The sequence below is a fragment of the Portunus trituberculatus genome, chromosome 47 (genome assembly GCF_017591435.1).
Source record: "Portunus trituberculatus isolate SZX2019 chromosome 47, ASM1759143v1, whole genome shotgun sequence".
In the NCBI taxonomy this organism is placed as follows: domain Eukaryota; kingdom Metazoa; phylum Arthropoda; class Malacostraca; order Decapoda; family Portunidae; genus Portunus; species Portunus trituberculatus.
In genome coordinates, this window is record NC_059301.1 from 33,320,215 (window position 1) to 33,340,576 (window position 20,362).

At 42.4% G+C, this 20,362-nt stretch overlaps 1 protein-coding gene across 5 annotated transcripts in view; it reads right to left on the bottom strand.

Annotated features, from left to right (window-relative positions):
- The window catches only part of LOC123498108, a 29,436-nt gene extending 25,239 nt beyond the window's left edge, over positions 1 to 4,197 (bottom strand). The window contains exons 1-3 of one of the 5 annotated variants that reach the window (XM_045245249.1): positions 4,027 to 4,197; positions 3,359 to 3,561; positions 193 to 383 (exon numbers count right to left, since the gene is read on the bottom strand). In XM_045245249.1, coding sequence (XP_045101184.1) covers positions 193 to 383; positions 3,359 to 3,536 — 369 coding nt within the window. In that variant the 5' untranslated portion in view covers positions 3,537 to 3,561; positions 4,027 to 4,197. Of the gene's footprint in view, positions 1 to 192; positions 384 to 3,358 lie in introns of all 5 variants that reach the window. The other 4 variants (XM_045245248.1, XM_045245247.1, XM_045245250.1 and 1 more) reach the window with 4 other exon arrangements.
- Between the last annotated feature and the right edge of the window lie 16,165 nt (positions 4,198 to 20,362).

Below are 20,362 nucleotides of genomic sequence, written 5' to 3' on the forward strand. Positions count from 1 at the left end.
AAAGACAGACCATTGAACAATGGCTAGACTTTACTTTACTATTATGAAATAATGTCCAGGACATAAAAAAAATTAACATCAGACCACTTAAATCTCAAATTGCTGCATGAGAGAAGACTGCAACCTTATGCTATTCATTTGTTACTGATGTTTCAACATCCTGTTTCTTGTTTGAGCCAACACCTGGTTTACCTGCTGTTCCCTCAGCTTGCGTATCTGGTACTTCTCCTTGTGACCCTTATTGGTGTCTTGGCCCTGATGGCACATGAGGACCCAGCGGCCCACATGCATGAATGGCACTCCATCGTACTCAATTGGCACCCCACACTTGCCTGTGTTGGACCAGTAGTGGATCCTCCCTCGTTCTATGTTTGGAACATACGCTGTTGATGTAAAGGAGTCAGGGATATACTCTCATGGTTATATACATGAAGTAATTATGCAGCTTCTTTACTTTCTACAAAAAATACCGAGAATAAGCACGTTTTTTTATAAACTAAACAAAACTTGCTCTTTTGTACCCTACCAATTTTCCATCAAGAACAATTTCATCCATTTACACTTGTCAGATACATTTCTTTTCCTCAAATTTTATGTATTTAAATAATTCTTGTAGAGTAAGATTGTCATGTGGTGACCCTAGTACTACATTAAGTGAGATGGAACATGAAATGAAGAAAAGAAGACAGAATAGGAAATAAAAAAGAAGAAATGAAGAAGACAGATAAAACAAGGAGAAAACAAGCTGGTCATTCCACAGGAAAGGTAATTCACAAAGGATGTCATGGATGAGGGAACCCTGGGAGATTGAACTGGAACAACAAATACAGACACAGGACACAAGAACTGGAGGAAGACCATGAATTAGCTTGGTGGAAGTTGTCCAGGACAAAAAATGATAAGTGGGGATGATGTAAAGGGCAAGACAAAGTGATTGAAAAGGGAAACTCATCCAAGAAGCAATTGAGGCACCAGAGTAAAAACAGGTTAATCTTTAGGAAAGTATTAATACCAACTTAAGCTTAACCTTGATTTTGTCACTATACCTTGACTTCCCTAATGTACAAGTACCACACTTGTGGGATAGTTCTATGTATGAATTGAAAATGTGCATGCTGGACATATAAAATATTAAGAAAAATAAAGTTAATTTTCTAAGGAAAATATGCAGTCCTAACAAACTATATATATATATATATATATATATATATATATATATATATATATATATATATATATATATATATATATATATATATATATATATATATATATATATATATATATATATATATATATATATATATATATATATATATATATATATATATATATATATATATATGAGAACAGTGACAGACAGAGGTAGAGGTTCCAGAAGGCTTCACCAAAGAGGACCCAAAATGGTCAGAAAAACTTAAGTACAGTAAGTTTAATTCAAAAGTGCAATGCAGGTTAAAAATCAAGTATTTTATGGAGAGAAGGAGGAATAATAATTGTACAGCATTTAATGAATCTACTTTATGTTTTTTTAAGGCATGGGATTTGTATAGTATAAGAAGACCAACTTGTTTAGAAGATATTTATTATGTGAACAGATGTTATATTAACATCGAGTTTTTTAAATTAACACTTGTCACACGGAATGAATATTAACAGCATTTGTAAATTTGATATTGTATATACTTCTTACTTAACAATTACATTAATCATTAAATACTGAATATCTGATGAGATATAAAATGCCTCTATTCTTTAATGGATCTCCAATAGCTACTAATGACATTATTATTTTGATAAACATTATCCTTCAAATACTAAATCTTTACTTATTTAGTCAAGTATATCTCACCATTCCAAGAATTCTGGTGGCTAAACCAGATTGATGCATTCAGGAATAATCTATCTATCAACATTGCTGGCAATTGTACAAACGATACCACAAAGTACCACACACTCATACACACTTTTAACCCAGCCAATTCCTGGTGAAAAGGAACAGTCCTGTGAACCATTCTACTATGTACAGTAATATCTAAATTTTGACTGTTCATGGAATCTGGAAGCAAAACCATTACTTAAATTTTGAATGTTTAGAGTCTAAGAGAGAAACCATTACTTAAATTTTGAATGTTTAGGAAATCTAGGAAAGAAACCAATGACTAACCTAGTTTAGTGAAACTGAATCAAGTTAAAAAAAATAAATAAAAAAAACATGGTATCACATAAAAAAAAAAGTATAATTTTATCACCTAAAATTATTTACAATTTTCATTCAAACAGGCTCAAATTTTACCTGTATGTCTAGAATCAATACATTAGAAAAAAAAAAAAAAAAAAAAAAAAGCTGACATTATTCATTATGCATTGCTGTGAGTGTGGCAGAAACTCGACTGACGACTTAATGTGTGCCACATCACATGCAGAAAATACATCAAATACTTGTAAATTTAGGAACATTATATATTAGTACTATCTCACATAATTTTTTCTTTTTTGAAAATTGTAGAATAAAACTTGCTATGTTCATAATAAAGCCTATTAAATTTAATTTCTCTTCACCAAATATTCACTTCAATATTGACATTTCAAATTATGTCAAATCTTTGGGGACATCCTGTATTATCAACTACTGTGACCTTAACAAAGTCATTAAAAAAAGTCAATATAATAACATGATAGTCAAGGCTAACCAGAACACACTCTGGTCTTGGTAATCATTTTGGTCTGATCAGAGAAGGTGTCAGACTTGCATTTCCAGGAATGTCCTGCCAGAGGTTGAATACCTGTCAAATTTCCAAGTTATCCTGCCTCCAAATCAATTTCTTAAGTGTTTCAATGAAATGCACAATGAGGACAATACATTGGTGGTAGTTAGGGAACACATGTGGTAGCTGTAAATAGTTCAGGCAAGGAGATGAAAGTGGCAGATTCAGTTGTCATGGATGAAACTTAATACTTCTGTAGAGATTGCACCTTATCAACTCAAAACATAAAATATAACTGAAAAATGGTTTTGAACTGAAAAAAAAAAAAAAAATTCCTGAGTATATCAGGAAACATGGGATTTTGGAAATACAGTAGATAATTTCCAGAATATAAGCCTTCATTTCTCAGTAAAATGTGAGACTTTTCAATTCAAGATATACACAACAAATCACTGGACAGTGAAATTGGTAAACTGAATTAAACAAAAGCTATCCTAACCCAATCCTCAATTGAATATACTAAAATAACTTCAGTATCATCACAAACTTTAGATGACAATGGCACTAAGATAAAACAGCAGACACTCACACAACACTAAACACTCACACAATACATCAACAAATCAACACCAAGATAACATAACACTCACCTTCATCCCCAAAGTGCTTATCACGGTTGTACTTAATGAAGTGTGTGCAGGTGTCTTGCTGATACTCCTCCACACACTGGCACACCTCATGCAATGTACGGAACTTCAGCACTGTGAAAGATTTGTCTTCTGCAACAGCCTCTTCAAGCTTGATGGCCCGGGCATACTCGTGCATCATAGCGAGGCTAAGAGCACAACACGAACTATGGTGACAAGAATGGAATTAGGATGACAAGGAGGGTGTTAGAACTGGAACCGGGACGTGTCAGACAGAGACAGAGACAGGGCCAGGGACAGAGACAGGGACTGGAACTGGAGAGACTACAGTGATATTATAAGAATTGGTGTTACCGTTGGTATTGTTGTCATGGCAATGCAGCTGAAACTTAGATTAGAACAAAAACTAGGTGACTGAACAGGGTATGTGGACAAGGGTAGGACGGGATTATTAATAAAGGCTGGGACTGGGATTATATCAATTACTGGTATGCGTAGGACAGGGAAAACTAACCACTGATTTGGATAAAAGTCAGAATTGGACGAATCACAGATGGACACACAAATACAGCGAATAGTAGCTTAATAACACCAGCAGTAAATCTCAGTACATCAAAATATTGGTGGTAAGTTGGCAGGGTTGAGTACTGGTGTGGCTGCCATATTTGAACCTTTCTGTGAATATTATGCCTCGCCAACCACAGCTTTGCTCTTCTGAGTCTTGCACAGTTCCGTAAAAGCAGCCTCGAATCAAATGGTAGTGTTGCTATACGCTGTTATTTAACACGTTTTTATGTCCGTATGGCCGCTATGATGGTCCCGAAACCAACCACCCTCAGCTTGAGCTTGAGTTTGGATTCTGGAGGCATTGGCCAGCATATGCATTCCATCACGGTGGTATAAACAAATTACAATGATGAAGGAAAAAGGAAGCAATAGAATATTTCCTAATGGAAATGTGACTATTATAGAATACCATGGCAAGTGTTAGTAGAAGTTTAGGTAGGTAGCAAGAATCAATGAGAGACAGAGAAGGGAATGGGAGATGAGAAAGGATCTGAAGTTCTGGGACTGGAGGAAAAATAAATAAATAAGATATAACAAAATTAAAAAAAATAAAGAGGGGGGTGAGAAAACAAAGCAGCCTCTGAAAAAGAGATGTTATGATGAGCAATTCATACGTTAGGGAACAATCAACTCTGTTCTTTTTCTTTCTTCTCTGAGGAAGTCTTTGAGCTTGGAACACCACAGGGTGGAGTCCTTAGTCCAATGCTTTTCAGTGTTTTAATGGACAAAACTGCGCGTTGTTCCTTCCCGCAGGGCACCCAGGTCCTCATCTATGCTGATGACATACTCCTCCATACTCCTCCAGTTAGCTCTGTTAACAACTAGCAGCATTGTATGTCCAAATGGGACTGGTGATTAATGAATGTAAAACAACATTTCAAGCCAAAGGGAAAGTCTCTCGACCACCTACTGTAAATAATGTTCCCATCCCTGCCACGGTCCATTTCATCTGGATACCCTCTCATGTGGGTATCCCGCTAAATGAAAAAGCAGACCGCCTTGCTCAGTGTGCCCTACAAGATGACACAGTTGACCCTGGCACTGAGTACACTCTGGGTTATGTTAAGAGTAGCATTAAGGACTTTGTACAAAGTAGCATTAGTGATCAGTTGGAGCTTTGTTGCTATAGGGGCAGTAGCACTAGTCTTCACTATGCACGTGTCTCCCAAAGCCAGGGCTGCCAGATGCAGGAAAATTTCCCTGTTTTAGGGAAATTTGGGTCTCAACAGGGAAACAGGGAAGAAAACTCAAAATGTTCCAAAATCTAGGGAAATTTTGACCAACGGACTCACACCCTTCATCCGCAGTCCCCACCCTTATCCTCCTCCCATCCTCTTCACCCGTCATCCGTACAATAATTATTTGTATTAATTTTTATCAATTATTTATTGTTTCCTTTCCCTATCAATTGAATTTCAATCCACTTCTGAGGTCTCTCTCGATCACCATATCCTTCCTCTACCGTTCACTCTTCCTTCCCTCATCCCCAAACAGCGTCATGACTTGTACGAGACCCGTATACCGTCCGTTCCCTTTCCTCCCTCGCCCTTGCTAGCTAGCTGAACCTGTATTCTACGAGACCGATAGAGACCCGTATTCACCCAAACAGTGTCATGAAACGTATGAGATCCGTATATCGTCCCTCCCCTTCCTTCCCTCACCCCTGCTTGATAGCTGAACTTATGACAGCTATAATATATATTCGTGTGTGTGTGTGTGTGTGTGTGTGTGTGTATATATATATATATATATATATATATATATATATATATATATATATATATATATATATATATATATATATATATATATATATATATATATATATATATATATATATGTATGTACGTATGTAAGATGTTAAAAATTACGACAGGGAAATGCTGCGCTAAATAGGGAAATATTTTTAGGCAAAACGGGGAACTTTTGGCAACTTGATCTGGCAGCACTGCCCAAAGCTGCGCTTACACCTATTAGTCCTGAAGCCACAATGTAGCCCTGTGGCACTTTGTATGTGCTCTCAGTTTTATTGCTGAATATTGTTAATTCGAGCCTGCTCTACATTTTTAGCTTGGGTAGACATCGTCAAAATCCGGCATAACCCCTACAGACGCCATTTTCCAAAATGGCCGCCAAAAATATTATTTCATCCATAACTTCGTACGCAGTTGGGGTAAAATGATCAGACTTGGTGCTTAATGTAGGTTTTCATGGGCGAGGATTACGATGGAATAGGTGCCAGCAAGATATAATGAAGCCATTTTCCAAAATGGCCGCCAAAACTGTTTTGGATGTTGCAAAATGATCACCTCACATAATTCCGGATATATTTGTCGCATAAATAAAGTTTTATTCTAAATATGTGTTTTAGGACCAAGGAATTCAATAGCATCGGTGCCATTACGTTCTATTGTACCTTTTTTTGCCAAAATGGCCAAAACCAAATGACAGGAAGAGCATATTGGTGTACAAATTTAAATTCAAGTAGAAAACATTTATTCTAATATGTAATGTATTCACGCTTACTCATCAATGAAGCTTCAGAAGCTTCACTAGTACCAAGCATTTGACTTATAGGGCTAAACTTCCCAATCAATCAATCAATCAATCAATAGAGCAGTCAATCAGCCAATTTAAGAATCAATATATCAATAAATGAAACATGAACCACAATATGACATAGAGCAACAAAACAGCAGTTAATCAATGTCTGTAGGCAACAACAATCATGGAACATGGAACAAGCATGGAATACTGCACACGAATTTTAATTTGTCAATCAAACACTAATGAAACATGACACAGACAGGCATATCATTGGTTAACTTTAGTGTCCGTGTAACAATAAACAATATGCAATACAAGATACATTGTAAAGATAGTTGCAAATATTAACATGTGAAGCATGTTTTAATCATCAGTCAAACATGTGTACGATGACACAGACCAGCAGAACATCACTTTTAACAATAGCTACAAGGTGAAGGACAGTAGTAGAATCAAGATTCACACAAAATCAAATTCAAATGCAGTGTTCACGTGATTACATTGAAGAGGTCTGGTTTTGACATCGAGCATCACACTTACAAAACACGCAGCAGGACATACTTTCATTCTTGCACTTGCACCTTGACGTGGCACATGCTTGGCAGCCACACAGTGTGAGCATTTTCTCCGGAACTGGATGGAGAAATTTTGTTGGCAGCAAAGTACCACTCTCATCAAGTTGCCAACCAAAATGTTGTGGCTCGGGTATGACTGGTGGCTGGTCTAGGATCACTAGACAGGTCCGGATTCTCCAGAAAGCTCTCAGAATATGACCCCTAACAGCACTGGATGTAGGAGCCAAGCATGATATGGAAACTTTTCGTTTGAATTCAATGAATCTAAGCTCATCGAATGATGTTGCTTTGGTGCTGGGGCTCCACACCTTCAGGAGGTAAGTTTCTACCGCATGGATATCCTCATCGGATAGCATGCCACTCTCTCCGAACTCAATGAGATGCTTCTCTGGCTCTGCTCGAAGAGCTGCAGCTTTTGTCCCTATCTTGCTAGTGACATCATCGCCAGTCACAATGTGTGCTTTCAACAAGACTTTGCACAGCAATGGACCCATTTTTTGAGCTGCATCATGTAATGGCAGAAAGCGTCTTTTTTCTCCAGTGCCAAAACTTATCCAGAGTTCCTTTAGACCATTATGTTGCATAGTGTGGAAAAACCGAAGTGCGAGGCACACAACATCAGTGTCATTGGAGAGTATGACAACCCTCTCAGTGCCCTGGGTCACGGCCCACATCATGTGTGGTACCAGTCTGAGATCTGCTTCCTCCAGCTCATTGTGTAGTTCTGGAAGTATTGTGTTCCTTGGACTTGCAGTGGTTCTAGACACTGATCTGGCAACACCATGCCACTGAGAACAACGTCCACTGGGATGTCCAGTTTGGGTGCCACTTGACGTGCAAAGTGTTGAAGTTTTACTTTGTTTGAGCTTGAAGCCCAGAACTTGTCCAATTGCTTGGGGATAGGAGTATCCTCAGTTATGCTCGCAACCTCAATGGCTGCCACATTTGTGCTGCGCCTTTGCCTTTCAAGTTCCTTCACAGACTGTTCAGGGTAGCTGTCAAATACAACATGCAACTGCGACTTGTCACACATCTTTGATGCAGAGATGAACACTGTAGAAACTGCCTGCTTGAACGTCTGGAATTTTATCAAAGGCAGCATTCGGATGCGAGCCATAAAGTCCACAATGACAGAAGTTGACATTGCACACTGTTCAATTCTTGGTTTGCAAGCATCGAAATCAAGCAATTTCTGAAGTTCTCTTATCAGCACGTGTTTCACTGGTTTGCTGGTAGTATCTGCATCGAACAGCGGACAGTCGGGCGTGAGGTCATGTTTCAGGACATCCTGAACAGACATTCCTCTAGACAAAGCAATCTGCATCTGCCTCTGGCCTTCAAAGGATGCCTTTTGTGTAGCTATCTTGGAGGAAACAACTGTTGTGACTTTCGCTTCTGCTGAGAATTTTGGGAGATTGGTCTTGGAGATTGGCTCAAAGATTTTCTTCTCTTTCCTGACTAGCCTCTCTGCCCTGAACTCCTGAAACCTCACACCACCATGGTCAAGGGCATTTAATAGCCTCTGAGCAACCGGTCTGTCGACACACTGCTTTGTTAGGAAATTATGCAGCTGCACATTTTGTGTAACCTGGAAGGGGTTTCCATGTGCTCGAACGAAGTCCAGTAGCCTGGTGACATTGGCATTGAACTTCTCTCCCTTCTTACCGGTCAACTCATGGTGGGATACATCACAGTGGCTCATGACATTGGAGTTGGTGAGTTTGCGAAAGACGTTACTGATGGCCAGAACCTCATGATAAACCATCTGCCATTCACAAACGTAAGCACTTCTCTTGGTTTGACCAATGATTCCACCTGCGCTCTTCTGTGAGAAGTGAAGTGACTAATCAGTTATGAGATCACTCACACGGTCACAGGTACAAAATGGCTACAAAGATAGATTTCTTTCTAGAATATTTGATCAAGACTACAACAAACGTGAAAGATTATTGATTAAACGTGTGAATAAGACAGCAGTAGGAACGATCATATACACAAATCAGCAGCGCACATACCACGAAATGTGCTACCACTGTATCGAATGAGCAAGCAAATAAACACGTGTAGAGCACTGCAGACTCAACCTTTAGAAGCTACAGTCAAGAGCGATTAAGAGAAACCGAACATTGTAGCTTGGAATATTTCTCACACAAAGCATAGAAATAAAATTCTAGTCTTGTCTTGAAATACAATAAACATGCAATCAAATACCAGTAGAACGAGCATACTTTGCTAGTTTTACCAGCAAATACGAAAAGCCAAAGAAGAAGACAAGTGCATGTCGACTTCCAACGATCTCTGCTGTAACAGAATAGTGGCCTAGTGACGTCATTAAGCTGAACACCATACTGCCACCTTGTGTATTTGTCAAAAAAAATAATCTACTTCTAATTATAATCAGTTTTGTGTTTTAACAAACTTTATGGCCAAAGTCAGTTATTCTTCCATAAAAAAAAAAAAAAACAATATCGTCACCCCGAGTGTCACATTTATTTTTATCTTACCTTGACTTGAAATGCAAGCTTGTGATTTTCAATTTTGGGGAAAAGCTGTGTAACAAAACTACATACAAGGCACCAATGCCATCAAGTTTCTTTAGCCTAAGAACATATATTCAGAATAAAATCTGACATCTCAGTGGCAAATATATTCGGAGTTATGTGAGGTGGTCATTTTGCAACATCTAAAACAGTTTTGGCGGCCATTTTGGAAAATGGCTTCATTATATCTTGCTGGCACCTATTCCATCGTAATCCTCGCCCATGAAAACCTACATTTAGCACCAAGTCTGATCATTTTACCCCAACTGCGTACGAAGTTATGGATGAAATAATATTTTTGGCGGCCATTTTGGAAAATGGCGTCTGTAGGGTTATGCCGGATTTTGACGATGTCTACCCAAGCTAAAAATGTAGAGCAGGGTCGAATTAACAATATTCAGCAATAAAACTGAGAGCACATACAAAGTGCCACAGGACTACATTGTCGCTACTGGACTATATCCTCCTCCTTTGTTGTATTTATTTATTAATCCAACAATAAATGTATCAATCAATCATGTTCCCATCCCTAAAGTTCATATACACAAGTACCTGGGTGTTCAGATGAGCTTCATGAAGTCTCTTCAAGCCGTCCACAATGTTCGAGATCTCTGTCTGCCATGGCTAGTACCACTTCGGCTACTAGTAAACAGGGGCCTGGGGACTGGCATTCCAGTCCTAAGAATGTTCTGTGCTGCAAGACGTGTTCATCACCAAATTGTCCAAGTACCCCCACGTTCAGGCTATTCATGTTTATTGTGATGGGTCAGTCAATGGCAGTAGATCCGGATGTGGGCTGTTCATCCGTGACTCATCTCTGCCATTCACTACACTGACATTGAGGTTTCCAGGTGGCTCCCTGCACACATGTCTTCCACTAGGGCAGAACTGTATGCTGTTCTGGAGGCACTCCATATTGTGGCGTCGTCCATAAGAATGTTTATTTCTTTGTTGACAGTCAGGCTGCTTTGTATGCTCTTCAGTCTATCTCCCCCATGGACTGTGATCTAGTTAATAAGTGTCTTGATCTCATCCACGCCCTAGAAGGTGCTGGTGCCACGGTCCATTTTACCTAGATACCCTCCCATGTGGGTATCCCGCTAAATGAAAATGCAGACCGCCTTGCTCAATGTTCCCTTTATGACGACACAGTGAACCCTGGCAGTGAGTACACTCTGAGCTATGTTAAGAGTAACATTAAGGACTTTGTACGTACATAGTAGCATTAGTGATCAGTTGGAGCTTTGTTGCCAGAGAGGCAGTGGCACTAGTCTTCACTATGCACGTGTCTCCCATAGCTGTGCTTACACCTATGGGAAACGCACTGGATCACACGGCAGGATGGTAGTGAGGCTCAGAATAGGCTATAAATACTTTTGGGAAGTCAGTACTTCTCTTGGTGTGTGCTGTGTGCTGTGTGTTGCACCAAGGGGACACACTCTGCGTCATTATATCATGGAATGTCAGAGGTGGGCGCGTTACTGGATATCGGGTAGTCCGGTACCGCTCCTCCGGACCTCGAAACGCAGATAGTCCGTACCTGTACTTCCGCGCCTAAAATTTTTTCCCTTGGTCCGGTACCGCACCTCCGCACCTCCGGTACCGTACCCAAAACTATTAAAGCGCGCCCGAAAAATCTAGTCCGCACCTCAAAAATAAAACAAAATACAAGTTAATAATACATCAGCGCTCCGAAAAATCTATATATATATATATATATATATATATATATATATATATATATATATATATATATATATATATATATATATATATATATATATATATATATATATATATATATATAACGAAATGGGGATTATGTATGCTTGCAGTCATTGTAATGTATGTACGGTTAGCAGTAACTGGAAGTCATTGTAACTTATCATTATAATTACTATTTCTTCTTCTTCTTCTTCTTCTTATTATTATTATTATTATTATTATCATCATCATCATCATCAGAGAGAGAGAGAGAGAGAGAGAGAGAGAGAGAGAGAGAGAGAGAGGAGCATGCTTAGACTGAATGAGTGACGTCACTCAAATGGCGGGAAAATATGCCTGGTAGCACAGACCGCCAAAAACGGCCGAAAGTAATGCTACGGAGTGCGGACTGTCGTCTTTATTTATTTGTTTGTTTTTTTTCCTTGAAAATCTCAGGTGCGGAAGTACGGATTCAAAATTTCGCTTTTCTGCACCTGTCTCAGGTGCGGAGGTACGGACTTAAAATTTCGTCTTTCCCCACATGTCTCAGGTGCGGAGGTACGGACTTAAAATGTCGCCTTTCCGTACCTGTTACTTCCGCACTTTTGAAAAAATTTTTCCGCACTTCGGACCTCCGCACCTCGTTTGGTGGTCCGCAGGTACGGAGGAGCGGAGGTGCGGACCGAGGTACGGAAGTGCCCAGCTCTGGTATTTATATCAAGAATATAAAGACATGATAAATGACACAATAAGGAGTCTAACGAGAATCATTAAAGAAAGGAGAAAAGTGATATTAGTAGGAGATTTCAACTGTAAAGAAATGGACTGGGAAAATTATGAAAGTGGTATTGGGGGAGAAGCCTGGGGAGAAAGATTCCTGAACCTAATGATAGATAATATGATGGACCAAAGAGTAAAGGAATGCACAAGATTCAGAGGAAACGATGAGCCGGCGAGATTGGACCTAGTTTTTACAAGGGATATACAAATGAACGATGATATAAGATATAAATGCCCATTGGGAAAGAGTGACCATGTAATATTAGAAATGGATATAGAAGAGGGAAAGGAAGATAGAGACGAACTGATTAAATTACAGAAAGGCTGATATTGAGAACCTCAAGAGGTATTTTAAAAACGTAAACTGGGAGGAGATGGAAAACTCAGAGACGGTGCAAGAGAAGTATAACTTATTTATCGCTATCCTGTTTCACATAACATAGGAATAGAGTGGAACACGGGTTACCTGACCATAGATTGCAGTCACCCATCAACCCGAGGGTTGTGGGGGAGAAGGTAAGGAAAACGGGAGCTGTCCCTCTCCCCCACAACCCACCCCTCTCAGGCCTCGCCGCCTCAGCGGCTCAGCCCAGCAACTCCTTTCCTTCACTACGGTCAGTTCGGAGTGGACGTACCTGACACCGTGCTCCTGCTTTGGTCTCGTGGCTTCATCACCGGCTCCCCGCGCAGCGGCACCTTCCCATCCTCGCCCTGGGAGGATATGTAGTGCCTTGTAGTGTGATAAGCGCTTACGTGCTGAGTCAGGTGACCCACATACACTCTGTGTGGGTTGCAGGGGCGGCATATGCTCCCTAGATAAGAGGTGCCCGGAGTGTGAGGACTGGGAGGACGACGTCATCATTAAGGCCAGTAGACACCAAGTTTCCCTACAATCCAGATGCTTAGCTTACCATAAAGGGAAGGAGGGCGATAACTCTTTACCAGTTCTTTCTCCATCGTCATCTGTGTCTTCTGCATCGAATCCAGACGTGGCACCGGTCCCTGCAGACGACAGTGCTTCTTTTGACTCTCCTCGCCCTTCCCCTGGCCCCTCTGTCTCCCAGGTAAATTTTTCTGACAACACACAAGCCCAGTTCTCTCAGGCCTTGACTGTGATTAACAAGATGGCTGCCTTCCTGGGGATTTCAGATGACGACTCTCACATTTGTTTGAAGGATGTTGTGAAAGATATGGTAAGAGATTCGTTAGCAGACGAGTTAACCAGCATGATTTCTGTACCGCCTGGCCCTTCTTCCTCTGATGTTCCACTGTTGTTTATGAGTGGAGGCGGCGTCTCTACCGACGTCCACCTTCCCACAGCTGTTGGGGAGGGAGGCAGCACCCCCCTCACCAATGTAGATTTGGAGAATTCCCTTTTTCAGCAGGAGGTTTGTACTCTACAACCTGCCACTCCTTCCTGCACCCCCAAGAGGATACCGAAAGACCTGAAGGGGAAGGTGAAACGCTCCCGCACTGCTGCTATGGGGGATGACCGGGAAGTTATGCCCTCCACGACACACTCCTCCCTCCCACGGCCGACGGTTGCCGAGTCAAGCTGCTGCCCGTTCTGTCTCGCAACCTAATGTCGCCCTCACATCCTGTGCTGAAGTTCGCCACAAGGTTGAGTCAGCTTATATACAGGTTGGGGGCGACGCTGGCGGCTCCTGCACGCTATCTCGAAGCGCTGATCCCCAGCTATTGCCACCTACTTCTGGCAGTCGGTCCCGCACAGTGCACACCAAGTCCAACGGCAGGGGACAAGTACAAACTTCTACCTCTCTCGATCACCCTCTTGTCGTCTCACCTTCGGCCCACCACGCAGAACAGCGGGAACTTGACAATTCCCCCCACCTGATTCGTCCTCACCATGACGACTTACACTTGTCTCTGCGTTCTCCCTCCTAAGCTAGCGCCGCTCTGCGCTGCTCCAGCCATAGGACTCGCTTAGAGACTGACGTGCCCTCCCCTTCTTCCAGCCACACGGGAGATGCGCATGGCAACACTTACCGGACATTTTCGCCTTCACTTCCTGTGTCCTCTGGCGGACATCGAGAGGATGAAACAACCACTGATGAGGAATCCGCCTTCCTCAAACTGACACACTTTGTGTTTAACCAGTTTCCAGACTCCATGGGCTCTACCCCTACCTTCCAGGACAAACCCTTGGGTCCCGGTCAGGAGGAATTTGTGGCTAGGAAGAAGAGGAGTCCTCTCCGCCCCTTTCGTTGGTCTGGCCCTATGAGGCAGTCCACTGAGTCCATCAACCACATACTTTCAGAACGGATTTCAGCTGGTCGCTTTTCTGCTCTTCCCTTCACTCTACCAGGGAAATCCTTTTACAGGGTTGACGAGGACACTCTGTACTGCAAGACTGCTACAGTGAATTCGTCCCTTGCTCGCCTCTTAACGAGAAACCCTTCAGATGTGGGCTCTTTCATCTCCAGCAAGGATTTTGCACAATTGGAGGAAGCCCTTCGATATCTATGTTCAATCCAGAATTTTCAGTTCTGGATTTTTAGTGCAGTTTCCAGATTATTGAAGCTGAGTGACTCTGCACCAGATAGGAACCTCCTCATGAACCAAGCGGTCTACAGCATGCAATTGGCGATGTCCAAGTTTCCACCACAGCACTTTCCAACATCCTAATGATTCGAAAGCACTCTCTCCTGGACTCCTTACCTGCATCCTTCTCCTCTACTGACAAACTGGACCTGATGCCGTCTCCTTTGGACGCCCCCACCCTTTTTGTTGAGGAGAAAGTTGATCAAGCCCGTAGACAATCGGGCCTTTTCTCAAACAGGAAGCTACAAGAAGCGACAGTCGCCGCCCTTAAGAGGAAGCCTCCTTCCACCCCTTCTTCGTCATCTTCATCTCGGCCCTATTCCAAGCCCTCTACTTCGGGTTTCAAACGCCCTCAACCCAAAGCCAATACCCAACCTTTCAAGAAGACTAGCTCCTCCCAACTTCCACCGAAAAGTCGTTGTTCTTCCGCCCCTTTCAAGGCGGTTTTTTGGAAGTAGGACCCACTTGCCTCGAACGTTCCTGTAGCTGGTTCCCTTGCTCACAGCTGGGAAGTATGGCAAAGGGAGGGAGCAGACTTGTGGGTAGTCAACATCCTTCGGCACGGCTACCACATTCCCTTCTCCCGTCGTTCACCGCTTTCAGCCCTCCCGAGGGCCTTCGAAAGCTATGCTCCCGACTCCAGGAAGGGGAGAGCGCTACAGGAAGAACTTTACACCCTCCTTCAGAAAGGGTGCATGGAGCCAGCACCACACGATCCAGGCTTCTACAGCAGGATGTTTGTAGTTCCAAAAGCTACAGGGGGGCTTCCGCCCAGTCATCAACTTGTCGACACTGAACTGCTTCATCTTCACGACACCATTTCGGATGGAAACCAACACTTCTGTCATGATGGCCATCCAGTAAGGAGATTGGATGATGTCTCTGGATTTGAAGGAAGCCTACTTTCAGATCTCTGTCCACCCAGACAGCAGACGGTTCCTTCAGTTTGTGTGGGGACAACAACCATTCCAATTCAAGGTTCTTTGTTTCGGCTTGTCCACGGCCCCTCAGGTCTTCACCAGAGTTATGGCTCTTCCTGCAATGGTCCTACACAGGAAGGGCATTCACCTGCTGCGCTACCTGGACGACTGGCTAGTGCTAGCCTCCTCCAAAGAAGAAGCCTTAAGGTCAAGGCGGACACTTTTGACTCTGTACTTCCCTCAACATCATTGTCAACTGGGAGAAGTCCGACCTTACACCCAGACAAGCTGTCACCTTCCTGGGGATGGAGATCCACTCAAGAACCCTAGTGTCATTCCCCTCACAGAGGAGGATAGACAACCTTTTAAACCTCATAGAGGACTTTCTTTCCCAAGAAGCTCCCCCAGCACAGGACTGGCTCACCCTCCTGGGCCACCTTGCATCTCTCATCCATCTGGTACCAGGGGGTCAAAGGAGAATGAGAAGTCTTCAGTTCCAGCTCTCGGGCCACTGGGACAGACACCATTACTGTACCGAATTTCCAGTTCACGTCTCCCAGGAAGTTCGGCAGAACCTCCAGTGGTGGTCAACCCCCTCCAATCTTCTGCTGGGCCAGTCCTTACGGACTCCCAACTCAGATCTTCTCCTATACACAGATGCTTCTTTGGAGGGTTGGGGAGCCTCTCTTCTTGACGTAGAACACAGTGGCCCATGGTCAGGAAGGGACCTTCAGGAACACATCTCCCTCTTAGAATTAAGGGCTGTCAGACTGGGACTTCAGACCTTCGAGTCACACCTACAAGGGAAGACTGTAGCCGTGATGTCAGACAATACGAGTACCATGGCAGTGGCCTACTTACAGATGGCAGGCGGCACGAGATTAACCACCCTCAACCGAGAGGCCCTGCAGACCCTCCAGTGCGCAGAGGACAATTCGGTCATCATACTGACTCGGTTTGTTCGAGGCCAGAACAATGTTCTAGCGTTGCCAACAGAATGGACATTGCACCACCAGGTTTGTGCCGACCTGTGGAAACTTTGGGGCTACCCTTTCCTAGACCTGTTTGCCACACGGCTGAACAGCAGACTGCCCAACTTTGTCTCACCCTTCCCAGATCCAAAAGCGGTGGCGACAGATGCCTTCCTTTTTCCCTGGGATCACAAGGAGATGTATGCATTTCCACCATTCGCCATCATGAGAAAGGTCATCAACAAGCTCCGTTCATCAAAGGGAACCAAGCTGACATTGATCGCCCCTTTCTGGTCTCAAAGGGAATGGTTCCCAGATCTGGTGGGTATGGCAATAGCGTCTCCATGCAGACTACCGTTCAGGAAGGACCTCCTACGACAACCACACTTCCATCAGTTTCACCTCAATCTCCACGCGCTACAGTTAGTAGGGTGGAGACTGTCAAGCAACTCCTCCGATTTCGGGGCTATTCCCAAGGAGTCTCTCAAGCAGTGGCGGAGTCTAGAAGGGATTCCATGACTCTGAACTATCAATCCAAGTGGAAGAAATATCGACAGTGGTGTTTGGACACAGGCCATTCGGTGTCACGCCCTTCCAGTCAGAAGTTCGCGAATTTCATTTTTTTTCTCCACCAGTCTTGCCAGCTTTTGGCTTCTGCCATTAAAGATTATAGGGCAATGCTTAATAGTGTCTTCGCCCTCAAAGGCTTTGACCTCTCGCAGGACCTAGTACTTCACAATCTGGTCAGATCAGTTGAGAGAAAGGCATCCAGCCGGTCAGTGAGACCTCTTTTGTGGAATGTGGACGTTGTTTTGAGGGCACTCTCTCGACCACCTTTTGAACCAATGAATTCTGCCTCCTTTAGGAACCTCACAAAGGAGACACTCTTCCTCATCTCCCTGGCCACCGCCAAAAGGGTTAGCAAACTACAAGCTCTGTCCAGGAGAGTTGCCTCGCAAGATGAGGACCTTATCATCTCCTGTCTGCCAGAGTTCCTTGCAAAAACAGAGAGAGCCTTTAACCGTCTCCCTAGAGAGTTTCGGTTGAAAAGTTTTACACCCTTGGTGGGTCCCGATGATCAAGAACGTCTCCTCTTTCCAGTACGAGCCCTTACATACATGCTGGAGAGGTCGAAAAACTTCTCACACAAACCCAGAAACTTGTTCATCTCACCATCAAAATACTGCCAAGCCTCTTTCTAAGAATGCCTTGTCGTTTCTTCTCAAAGAAATCATCCTCCATGCTCATGAGTCCTTTCCAGAGGAACTTCAGCAACCTCGCTCAACCTCTCCCGGAACCATTCATTTACGGCCATCCTGGAAGCAGCCTCCTGGAAGATTCCTTCGGTCTTTGCCAACCATTACCTGAAGGACTTGGAGAGAACAGATGGGGATACCTATTCTCTGGGTCCTATTGTGGCAGCTGGTGACATTGTGCGTTAGCCTAGTCACAGGCCCTGCCCTCCTGTCTTGTGACAACTTCAGCATCACCTACGTTCCTGGAAGACTGGGTGAGATTGCTGTCATGCCCCTCTCCTGAGACATGTGGTAGGGTTGGCAACATTGTGCTCTAATATTGCTCCCAATCTTCCAACCTCAAGGTGTCTACTCCGGTGCCCAAGACCGGTCCCACACCTCACCCACTGATGGATCTTACGGGGTTAGTTTTAGGAGTTTTATCTTCTATACTGTTCTCCTTGATTCTCAGGTGATGCCACTCCTCTGTCTCAGAGCACCCCCCTCCACTTAATGTGAGATTCCGTTATATTCCTATGTTGTGTGAAACAGGGTAGCGATAAACTATTTTTTCATACTTAAAAAATGTTTTCGCTACTTACCTGTTTCACACAACACATGCCCGCCCTACCTCCCCACTGCTCTGACTCCTCGTGAAGGAATGGAGTTGGTGGGCTGAGAGGGGTGGGTTGTGGGGGAGAGGGACAACTCCCGTTTTCTTTACCTCCTCTCCCACAACCCTCGGGTTGGAGGGTGACTACAATCTACGGTCAGGTAACCCGTGTTCCACTCTATTCCTATGCTATGTGAAACAGGTAAGTAGCGAAAAAAAAAAATTAAGTATGAAAAAATAGTTTTTGGAAATATAGGAGTCAGGGAATATGTCCCGAAATATAGACCTAAAGAAGAAGGAAAGAAGGATTGGTTTAATGCAAGGTGTGTTAGGGCAAAGGAGAAAAGAGATGGAGCATGGAAAAGGTGGAGGAGAAACAGAAATCCAGAAAATAAGGAAAACTTCAAAACAGCAAGAAATGAATATGCTAAGATGAGAAAGAAAGAAGAAAGGAATTATGAAAAGGACATTCTCAAAAAATGTAAGGAACAACCGAAATTGTTCTACAGATTCATAAATGGAAAAATAAGGCAAAAAGAAACAATAGAAAGGTTAAAAGGAGAGAACGGGATGGTGGAAGACCCAAAAAGTATGGCAGAACTGTTAAATAGTAAATTTTAGGAGGTCTTTACTAAGGAATCCAAATTTGAAAGACCACAGGGTAATAGAGAGACTGTCCATATGAAAGAGATTAAAGTAACCAAACTTGAAATAAAAGAGTTGATGACGGAATTAGATGAAGAGAGGGCAATGTGACCGGATGAAGTCTCAGGCAGAATATCAAAAGAATATAGAGAAGAACTAGCAAGTCCTATATACAACATCATAAAATGCTCAATAGAAAATGGAACAATACCAGTAGAATGGAAAAGAGCTGAGGTGGTTCCCATATATAAGAGCGGAAGGAAGGAAGAACCTTTAAATTACAGACCGGTATCACTAACTAGTGTAATATGCAAGATGTGTGAAAGAGTAATAAAGAAACAATGGATTGAGTTTCTTGAAGAGAACAAATTATTATCAAATAGCCAATTTGGTTTTAAAAAAAGGTCGGTCGTGTGTAACAAATTTATTGAGTTTCTACTCTAGAATAGTTGATAAAGTACAAGAGAGAGAGGGATGGATTGACTGTATTTATCTAGATTTTAAAAAAAGGCGTTTGATAAAGTGCCACATAAAAGATTACTATGGAAGTTAGAGGAGAAGGGTGGCTTAAAAGGAAGCACATTGAGATGGATGGAAAAGAACTTGAGGGGGTGAGAAATAAGGACGGTAGTTAAAGATATGAAGTCCAAGTGGAGAGCAGTAGACAACGGAGTGCCACAGGGGTCAGTATTGACGCCAATACTTTTCCTCATATATATATATATATATATATATATATATATATATATATATATATATATATATATATATATATATATATATATATATATATATATATAAACGACATGCCAGAGGGAGTGAACAGCTACATAAATCTGTTTGCGGACGATGCGAAACTGTGCAGAGTCATAAAACAAAAAGAGGATTGTAAAATACTGCAGGAAGACTTAAACAAGATCTGGAAATGGAGTAAAAAATGGGAGATGGAATTCAATGTGGACAAAAGCCATGTCATGGAAATGGGAAAAAGTGAAAGACGACCAGTGGGAATCTATAAAATGGGAGATGGAGTAGAACTAGATAAAGTAAAAAAGGAAAAGGACTTGGGAGTGACGATGGAAGAAAACAATCAACTGGTAAGCCATATTGATAGAATTTTCAGAGAGACATATATTTTGCCAAGAAATATTGGATTAGCATTTCACTACATGGACAAAGAAATGATGAAGAAATTGATAAGTACTTTAATAGGACCCAGATTGGAATATGCAGGAGTTATGTGGACCCCCCATAATAAGAAACACATAAAGAAATTGGAGAGACTACAAAAAATGGCTACAAGAATGGTTCCAGAATTTAAAGGGATGACATAAGAGGAAAGACTAAA